This window comes from Balaenoptera acutorostrata, chromosome 21 (assembly GCF_949987535.1).
Source record: "Balaenoptera acutorostrata chromosome 21, mBalAcu1.1, whole genome shotgun sequence".
Taxonomy (NCBI): domain Eukaryota; kingdom Metazoa; phylum Chordata; class Mammalia; order Artiodactyla; family Balaenopteridae; genus Balaenoptera; species Balaenoptera acutorostrata.
Genome location: NC_080084.1, coordinates 17,323,560 through 17,333,947, shown reverse-complemented (window position 1 = coordinate 17,333,947; position 10,388 = coordinate 17,323,560). Strand labels below are relative to the sequence as shown.

At 41.6% G+C, this 10,388-nt stretch overlaps 1 protein-coding gene across 5 annotated transcripts in view; it reads right to left on the bottom strand.

The window, feature by feature from the left end:
* Nucleotides 1-6,546: 6,546 nt before the first annotated feature.
* Nucleotides 6,547-10,388, bottom strand: part of MFHAS1 (multifunctional ROCO family signaling regulator 1) — a 127,209-nt gene continuing 123,367 nt past the window's right edge. For 2 of the 5 annotated variants that reach the window (XR_009006524.1, XM_057537316.1), the window contains exon 5: nt 6,547-9,500. Coding sequence is in view for 4 of the 5 variants with exons in the window: in XM_057537316.1 (XP_057393299.1) it covers nt 9,486-9,500 (15 nt within the window). In the remaining variant the exon portion in view is untranslated. The remainder of the gene's footprint in view (nt 9,501-10,388) is intronic. The other 3 variants (XM_057537318.1, XM_057537317.1, XM_007174096.3) reach the window with 2 other exon arrangements.

Here is a 10,388-nt window from a genome sequence, read left to right as displayed (position 1 = left end):
TTCTGCTTGTTTTGGGTTTAGTGTGCTTATCTGTTTTCTAGCTTCTGAAGGTGAAGTTTAGGTTATTGATTTGAGATATTTCTTCTTTTTAAAATAGGCATTTACAGCTCTAAATTTCTCTAGCATACTGCTTTAGCTATATCCCATAAGTTTCCATATTTTGTGTTTTCAATTTCATTTATCTTAAAGCATTTTCTAATTTCCCTAGTGCTTTCTTCTTTGACCATTGGTTATTTAGTACTGTGTTGTTTAATCTTTATATTTTTGTGCATGTCTCAAATTTCCTTTCTTTCCTGATGGATTGACCAATGCTCATAATAAAATGTGCCTCTTTGTCTCCAGTAACATTTTGTTTGCTTGTTTTAATATCCATTTTGTCTGATATTAGTAGCCACTCCAGCTCAATTGCGGTTGTTGTTCTTTGTTTTGGGTTGTTTTTTTGTTTGTTTTGTTTTGTTTTGCCTGGCTTATCTTTTCACATCCTATTACTTTCCACCTATTTGTATTTTTAAATTAAAATCTGCCTCTTGTAGAAAGCATAATTTGTAATCCAATCAGACAGTCTGTCATTTGGTTGAGTTGCTTAATCCATTCACATTAGTGTTATTAATGATGTAGCTAGATTTATGTCTGCCATACGGATTTTTGTTCTCTCTCTGTCTCATAACATTTTGCTCCTCTATTGCTCCTTTTATGGCCTGCTTTTACAGTAAGTGGGTATTTTCTAGTGTAACATTTTAATTCCTTTAATGGTTTCTTAAATATATTTTTGAATTACTTTCTTAAGGATTGCTCTAAATCTTATAATAAACATGTTAACTTACCAGAATCTACCTCAGATTTATACTGGCTTAGTTCCAGTGAAATACAGAAACTTTCCTCCTATATAACTTCATTTCCTCCACCCTTTTCTGTGCTATTATTGTTATACATATTACAAAACAATACATTGTTATAATTATCACTTTAACATGCCTTTTAAAGAAGTGGAGAGAAGAAAGGAGTATACACTATAACTTTTGTTAGAAAAGCTTTCTTATTTACCCTTTTGGCTCACTTTGTTTCTTTCTTTGGATTTCAGTTACCATCTGGTATCATTTCCTTACTTGAATGCAGCTTAGTCCTACCCGCCTCCTTTGTGCTTTTATTATCATTATGTTATGGGACCAACAATACATATTATATATTGTTTTGTGCAATTGTTTTAAACCAGTCAAAAGAAGAAAGGAGAAGATGTATGCAATTATACGGTTTTTATCACTACTTACATAATTTCCTTTATGGGGGGGGTGTTCTTTGATGTCCCTGCTCAGATTTTCCCCCTTATTTTTATCTTTTAGCCTAGTTTCCAAGGGGTTGCTCCAGTTCTGCATAAGTCACTTGTTGGTCAAAAGTTGTGCTTCAGCCCCTTCCTCAGTTAGCTTCTTACCCTTTACTGTTGGATGTGTGTCTAGCTTGTAGGTTGCTATCACACTTCAGGGAATTTACATTTCTGGCTCCACATTCAGCCAGGGACTAGGAGCTTGGAATTCCCTCTCTGATCACTCCTGAGAGGGCTCCGTCTTGGACATGCAGTCTTCCAGGCTCCCAGGAATAAGTGTGATTTTTAGTTACAAACTTGGCTTCCTAGGAGTAGCCCCCTGGGTTGGAGTAGCTTACTGTTCAGTCAGTATTTTTTCAGAGGTTGTGTTGTGCCAGTGAAGCTTCTGCCCTGTGTTGGTGGGTCTGTGTGTTGGTTTGGGGATGCTTTGAAGTCTGTCCCATGTCCTGCTCTGATTACTCCTCAGTGGTGCAGCCTGAGTGCCCCCAGCTTGACTGTGATCCTAGGAGGACACTTCCTGGGCTCTTTCTCTGGTTCTCTTGAACTTCCGGGCGCTCTGCTGTTTTACTTGCACCGCGGAGCTACCAGCCTCCTTTTTTTTTTTTTTTTTTAAATTAATTAATTTATTTATGGCTGTGTTGGGTTTTCGTTTCTGTGCGAGGGCTTTCTCTAGTTGTGGCGAGCGGGGGCCACTCTTCATCGCGGTGCGCGGGCCTCTCACTATCGCGGCCTCTCTTGTTGCGGAGCACAGGCTCCAGACGCGCAGGCTCAGTAGTTGTGGCTCACGGGCCCAGCCGCTCCGTGGCACGTGGGATCTTCCCAGACCAGGGCTTGAACCCGTGTCCCCTGCATTGGCAGGCAGATTCTCAACCACTGCGCCACCAGGGAAGCTCCACCAGCCTCCTTTAATGCTCTCCACCGGATCGCCATTGCTTTTGACAACACGCTTAGGTATGCAGTTCTCTGGGCTCTGTTCCAAAGGAAGTCAGCCTCCTCAGGCAGAGCGGTGGAGACCTTCATCTTTATGGCCTGCCTTGCCCCTGGACAAACCCCTGTGCCCTGCACTGGAACTGAGGGTGGGGACCCTCTTTTTCTGGGAGTGACACCCCTGCTCTACAAGTGGGCACTGAGGGAGGCAGAAATGGTAACCCCTTGTCTTCTTGGCTCCTCCTGGGTGGAATCTCCACCCTACTTGAGAGCTGGGGCAGGAGCATTCAAGCCCCCAGTAGCCTTGGCCTGTCCTGCCTGCGGTGGAGCTTCAGCCCTACGAGTGCAAGGAGGCCCTAGTCTCTCGGCCACTCTTGCCTGGAATAGAGCTTCTGCAATAAAGTACTGGGGAGGATGTGAGATGCGGGCAGCCCGTCTCTCCCAAGGTGAAACCATAGCCCCAGATGGGGCGTTGACAGGAGAGAGAACCTCCATCTTCTTGGCCACGCCTGCCTAGAAGAGAGGGCCCAGGGTAGCATTTCCAGAACATGGAGCTGTGGGCGGGGAGGGTTTAGGGAGGTCATGGCTCAAAGGTCACAGGTGCTGACTGAGCTTATACTTCGTAGATTTTCTGGAATGACTATTTCTCCATTTGCTGTATGTCCTCAGGACAATTGTCAGAGATTTTTTTTTTTTAACAAATTTATTTTATTTATTTATTATTTTTGGCTGTGTTGGGTCTTCGTTGCTGCACGTGGGCTTTCTCTAGTTGCAGCGAGCGGGGCTACTCTTTGTTGCGGTGCGCGGGCTTCTCATTGCGGTGGCTTTTCTTGTTGCGGAGCACAGGCTGTAGGTGCACGGGCCTCAGTAGTTGTGGTATGCGGGCTCAGTAGTTGTGGCGCACGGGCTCAGTAGTTGTGGCATATGGGCTTAGTTGCTCCACAGCATGTGGAATCATCCTGGACCAGGGCTTGAACCTGTGTCCCCTGCATTGGCAGGCGGATTCTTAACCACTGCGCCACCAGGGAAGCCCCTTGTCAGAGATTTAAAAATAATTGTTTGTTGTTCTTTTTTTAAAAAAAATAACAATTTTCCCCACTTTATTTTGCTGGGGAGAATTTCCACTGAGCTCAGCTGCCATCTTGACATGCTTTTTGGAGCAGGAGAGAAAAGAAGGTGAATGTGTCACTGGGTTGCCAGGCATTACGTCTACCCCTCAGCACTCACTGGGCATGTGGCCTGTACCCAACTTAATTTCATGCCATGATTTCTCAAGGACTGAGTGTCTATAAAATGAATCCAAGCAATTTGTTCTGTTCGATGTGTACTAAATTGGTTAGTGAGATTTTGCTTTGATTTCTGATGAGTGAAACATGTGAGTTCACTTTTTCAGTCTGGCTTCAGTAAAATATTCAGAGAGAAAGTGTCATACCTATAAGGGCTTCCGAAAGCACATTAACATTTTCACAAATCAGATTTTCCCGAGTTTCAGAGTTGTATTTGTATGAAAAGTTCAGCTGCACTGAAAGAAACATTTAAGAATGCAGAACTTACTTTAAATTTCAAATTTAAGAAATATTCATTTTCTAATAATCATTCTTCTGTAATCTTTCTGTACAATTTTCTAGCAGAAATTTTAAAACTGGGGGAAGTATCTTTAAAAGCTTTTGTGGTGGGGGAGGTCCTTCAGACTTCCGGGGAAATTGCCTGGTCCCTCTGTAGCTGGCATTAGGCTGCGTCCCAGAGGTCCCTCCATTACGTTACCCAGATGCTCATGTACCATCTCCATAATTTTTGCCATATCGTTACCATTTTTTCTATATTTGTGTACCACCTGCACTTATTCACTTAATAGTTTTCTTTTTCATACATTTGAAGTATTTCTTTCTAAATGCATTTATTTTTAAAGCAGCTGTTTTATCACCAATGTGAATAACCAGTTAGTAAATATGATGAAGACAAACAATGTTAAGAATTCTAGTAAGATACAGTCAAAGACTCAGAACCTGAGACCAGTTTTCCCGGTAAAAAAAGAGAACTATGCACATTAATAGAATAACATTAGCTGTATTTGATGACCGGAACTAAGCACTGTCCTAAGTCCTTTACACATAGAAGCTCATTTGATATTCATCACAACTGTATGAGGTAGATGGTCTTCTCCATTTTACACACGAGGACGCTGAGGCACAAGGTAACTAGATGGCATGGTGAGCATTCAAGCGGAGGCAGTCTGGAGGGGTGCTCTTAACCACCATGCACTCCCACCTCCTATGAAAATAAAAGGCCTCCAAAGAAAAGTGATTCTCTATTGGTTGGGCCTACATCTGCCTCACCTACAAGTGCCCCGGGTCTCACTGGCAGTAGACATCCTGTACTTTGGAAATACTGGTCTCAGAGAATGTCCACAGACATCCCTCCACACTCCAGCACCTGTGGAAATGCATTCTGTGCCCCTTTTGGACACTCACAATTTATCTCAGCATCTAAACGGTTCTGAATCCTGCAGCGAAAATTTAAGCTTTATAAATGCAGCTTTCTCAAACTTACTAGTTCTCAGAACCTTTTTACAGAGGAACATTTCTTAGTCACTCAGGAGACACGAATGTTTCATGGAGCCGTTTGGGCAATAATGAGTTATTTCTTGTGTATAAAGATGAAGATATTTCTTTCTTGAGCCTAAATATTCAAATAGGGTTTCTGATACCAGGGGAATTTTCTCATGCTGTCAAACCCAGATTTTAAAGGGTCATGTGCTTTCTAAACCTCTTCCAGTAACTCTGCATCCCTCCCTACTGGGTGCAACAGTGCAAGTTCTGCCAGGTGATGTTCTTCCTCCTTCCCAGGACTGCCGGGTAACTCACGGGCAAGGGAAACCCTGAGCTTTTGAATCCACCACTTGTGGGACACTGTATTCAAAGCAAACCAGGAATCTACTTCAAAGAGCTCACAATTAAACAGGAGACATAGCCTTGAGAGGGAAGGCTACATGTATGTGATGAATAATGCATTTCAAAGTGTCACCAGGGACGTCTGCTTGTCTGTGACCTACTTAGCAAGTTTAAAGAACCCCAAGCTTCCTGGTAAAGGAAAACGAGGCCCAAAGTGGCAATTGACGCTCCTTGTGTTCTCTCCAACTCAGGAGGGTTGGTGGCGGCACTGAACCTGAGGACTTTGCTTTACCTGGACACAGCTGTAAGAACCAGCCCGTCCATGGGGGGCATACCTCTTCTTTCCCTACTTTTTTAAAGACAGTTTTTACTGGAGTATAGTTGATTTACAGTGTTGTGTTAGTTTCAGGTACACAGCAAAGTGAATCAGTTATATACATATATATCCATTCTTCTTCAGATTCTTTTCCCATATAGGTTATTGCAGAATACTGAGTAGAGTTCCCTGTGCTATATATACAGTAGGTCCTTATTAGTTACCTATTTTATATATAGTAGTGTGTATATGTCAATCCCAATCTCCTAATCTCTCATTTCCCCCTCCATTTCCCCTTTGGTAACCATAAGTTTGATTCTGAGATCTGTGAGTCTGTTTCTGTTTTGTAAATAAATTCATTTGTATCATTTTTTATTAGATTCCACATATAAGTGATATCATATGATATTTGTCTTTCTCTGTCTCACTTACTTCAATTAGTATGATAATCTCTAGGTCCATCCATGTTGCTGCAAGTGGCATTATTTCAGTCTTTTTTATGGCTGAGTAATATTCCATCATCTGTAGGTACCACATCTTCTTTATCCATTCGTCTGTCGATGGACATTTAGGTAGCTTCCATGTCTTGGCTATTGTAAATAGTGCTGCTATGAACACTGGGATGCTTCGCTACTCTGGAAAATTCTGATCAGCACGTGGTTTCAGCTTTTCCACTGGCAGAGGGAGACATGGATTCAGAGCACCCAGTGGCTTCACCTGCCTTCTCAGGAGTCTCAATGAGGGCCCTCCTAGTGGAGGGGGCCCTTTCTTCCCTGTGTCCCCAGTGCCCCAGCGCCTCAGGGCAGGGCTCGTCTGCACCAGGTCCTTCCCCAGAGGCTGTTACTTCTGCAAGAAGCAGCCACATGCTTTTCCTTTCCTTATCCTTATCTCAACAGTCCTTTAGAAACAACAACAAACAAACAAACAAAAAGCGGGGGAATAGAAGTCTCTGACCCAGTACCCAAGGGTCAGCCCCTTCAGCCAGCAAATACAGACCCCCCCCCCTCCCCCGGGGCAAAGAAAGGCCAGGAGAAGGGAACTTGGAAACCAATCATAATTTTATAAGCTTTGATAGGAACATAGATCACTGAAAAAAGGTTCTGATTTAAGAAACGGCCGATATTCAAGACCTGACCCTCCAGCCTGAAGGCGGAGGCAGAGTATGAAACAGATTCATTCGTTGCCTTCCTGGGAGCTCAGTCCACAACCAGAGCTGCCGCCATCCACCTCCTGTGGCTCAAAAGTGCCTTCAGAACTAAAAATGGAATATAGTGAGTTCCTAACTGATAAAACTGAAACAAAAACAGACAGAAATAACTCAACTCTGGAAATATAACTGCTTAACCATTTCTTTGTGTTTTTATTAAACTTTTTTGTTTTGTTTTTTTTAATTTCTGCCTGGTTATGACAATTAAATAGGAAACCACAATTACAATTCACAAACTGTGGCATGAAAAAGAACACACACCCCACCAGGAATGACACCAAACCCTTTCCATTTTATTCATTCAAAAGAGTCCAGTGCACAAGTGTCAAATATGAGCACTGTCGTTTTTTTCTTGGAAGAGGGAAAAACATTTATTCTGGCAGCGCTTTTACAATTCCAGGAAGTGGTTTTGATACCACAAGATGCAGGAATAGAAACCATAACAAACTTGGAGGGCTTTTGTTTGCGAGGCAGGGACGACTTGGTTGGAAAAGATTCCCCTTGTGCTTATGAATTGCCTGTCAGCCTCCCCGGCTGAGTCTTCCCAGGTGTTGAAAGAGAAAATGGAATTTCCTGCATAAATGAAGAAAATTCCTATAGAGCAGAATGTTTTCTGTATCTCCGACCCTCCCCCGACCATGAAGCAAGTTCTCAAGCTTTTCTGGAGCTGCTTTTGGTCACATGACCCTCTACCATGATGACCTTTTTGCTAAAATACATGTGACACCAAAATTTCTTCTTATACTGCTTCTCTAGGGTTCAGATGACAGCACAAAACATCACTTGTCCAAAAATAGCAGATATTAAGAATGTGGGCATCTATGTTCATGACAAGAGCACATATTTTGCAGGGTATGTCACCCAAAGGAGCTTTTTTTTTTTTTTCATTTAATATGGTCCCCTGGGGAGTTAGCCTGAAGTCATTTACAAGTCTTTTCCTGGTCAAAGTCGGTTAATTTGACAGTTCAGGAACTGTTTGTGCCGACTGAAAAAACTTTTATGCCCAATCCATAAAGCAATTAAATGTTACCATTCAGTTTACACTTACACACACACACACACACACATACACACGTATGCACACATGCACAGGAGAACTGTGACAAAAGGATTAACAAGGTGAATCTCGTGACTGTTCCAAAAGAAAATGCAAATTTGAGGTGTCATATTCAAGTATTAAAATGCAGAACTAGTCTGATCCCATTTGATTTTATGATTATAAGAAGTCATACTTGTTTAACTGAGGTTCTGGAGTTAATAAAGTTAACTCCTGGGGCACAGAATAATCTACAAAAATTGATTCGCGATTTTTCACAATGCAGCCACTTGTTTCTTTGTTACTTCTGTCATATACTGTGGCATTACAAGAGTCAATACTTTATAGAAGAAGTAAAAGAATAATACCAGCTGACTCACTTTTCTTGCCTTACACGGGTGAGAAACAATTTTACACATTTTCAATCAACACGCAGAGGAGGCAGATGTAAACAGAGTCAGGCACACTCTTCAAAGAATGTGTTACTATTGCAGCAGATGCTGCTTGGCCCCGATGAGGAGGAGAAGAGAGAGCAGTTTGGTTGGTTGGCTTTTTAAGTTTTACCTCACGGAGATTTTAAAACCAGGGTTTTACTAGTTCTTGGCAGTAGACCATCCAATCAGAGGCTCTGTATTTATAAAATAACCAATGTGGGCTTATGCTCTCCAGTTAGGCAACTCACTGTCTTACGGTCTGACATCAGATGTGGAGGGCTTTCAGAGTGCTCTGCTAAATTTCACAGACTCTGTTCTGGGGGCAGAAAAGAAAGGACTTATTAGCAGAGCTCTTTACATGCTTCAGAACTGACTCCTGATTATCTGAAGCTATTGCAAGACTCTGCTTTTCCTTGGATTTGTGGATCCCTTAATCCCCAGGCCTCCATCAGACTATCACCCAGTAACAACTCACAGTCATCACAAAGCCTGGAGCAAGGAAGACTCTGCCCAACACTAGTGATATGTGGGGGCAAAGAAAAGGAAAAATCCTCCTACGCTGCCCAACAGTTTACAGGCAGGGACCTTTATTTAAAAGGACGGACACTGCCTGATCTGAAATGCATGTTTAAAGTTCTTGCTGATTATCGTCAAACTTTATGAACCAACCCTTAATCCATGGGCAGAGAGATAGGTATCTTTTTTTTAATCTGCAAAGAATTAAAGAATAAACAAAAGGTCCTATGCTAAAATAAGAAATCATCCCCATCTTGGCACAGTTCTCATCAGAATATTGCACCCAGTGTTAACTAACTCTAGAAGCTTCAAACTGTATAAATTTAAATGTATTTGCATATTATAAAAATAAAGATAAACATATACATATTTTACACTAGTTACGGAACAGCAATGAATGGTCAGTCGATCCCTCTTTCACATTTAACAGAACTGAAATCTGAGTGCTCTAAATACTGCCACCTGTACTGGAATTATGGCTTATATGTGCACGGAAAACAAAAATCCCTGAGAAGCCATTTGACTTTTTTTTTTTTTTTTTTTTCTTCAAGTAGCGCTCTCCTTGGAGGATCACAGTTCTGAGGTTCAGGTTGTAAAACATTTGCTCCACATTCTCTCCCATCCTTCCCCGCCCCCGCCCCGCCCCTCCCCACCTCGTCTACAGCCTAGGTGTGCTTCCTCCCTGAAAGCACCCTGAACACACATGCACTCAAATTCACAGAACACGCCAGGGAGTGTGGAGGGTTTGCCGGGTACAAAAGATGGTCCAGGTGCGTTCTGATGCTCTTTTCTCCATGGAAATTCCACAGCCATAAAAGTCACTGGTTTCTGTGCTTTTCACCAACGTTCTTCCTATGTGGGTAGATGAGAAGAAAGCACAGAAATGAACAAAGGAAATAGGAAATGATATTCTCAATGATAAGAACAGCAAGTCATAGTATCTTTTTTGTTTTTTTTTTGCACCACTGATTTTCATGTCTACTTCTAGAGCTCTGTATAAAATTGTAAATGCAGGCAACTAATGTTCCTACAAAGGAAAGAGGCTTTTTACTAGAAACCTAGTCAAACATTTCTGTTTATGACATTAAGATCAGACATAAAGAGAAAACTTAGACGAATTAGCTATAACTACCTATTCCATTGTAATTTCACAGCTTAACTAGATTTCTGATTAAGAATCCTGAACTCTAAACACAGCACTGCTTCCTTTCAGGAAACACACATAGACACACTAAATAACACTGAATATATATCAGTACTAAGAAGTGAGAATGAGTGTCTATCTGGACTAAAAAGCATGATTTTACTTAAAGACTGTCAAACTAAAAACTGGAGTTGGATGAAAATAAAATGAAGAAACTGCTGTATCATCAACTAATTAAACCAAGTGGCATTCAATTCAGACCAAGTGGTTAGACGAAAACATGTCAAATGCTCCCATCCCTTATTTTAGCTTTCCTATAATGACACATGATGTGATATTTTTAAAAGTGTTTTGACAACATTTAATAAAACATACAAAGACATAAAGGGGTTATTACCTGCTTCTCCCACCCTCCACCCCGCATCTCTCTTAATGCTGCCTGATTTTTTTGTAACTGATAATTCAATATCTACCTAAGACATCTCTCTAGCCCACATAAGAACTGGCTGAGCATAATATTAATAACATCACCAAAAATAGGCACCTTCCATTTACTAAGTACTTACTACACACTAGGAATCGCATCATCCACCGTG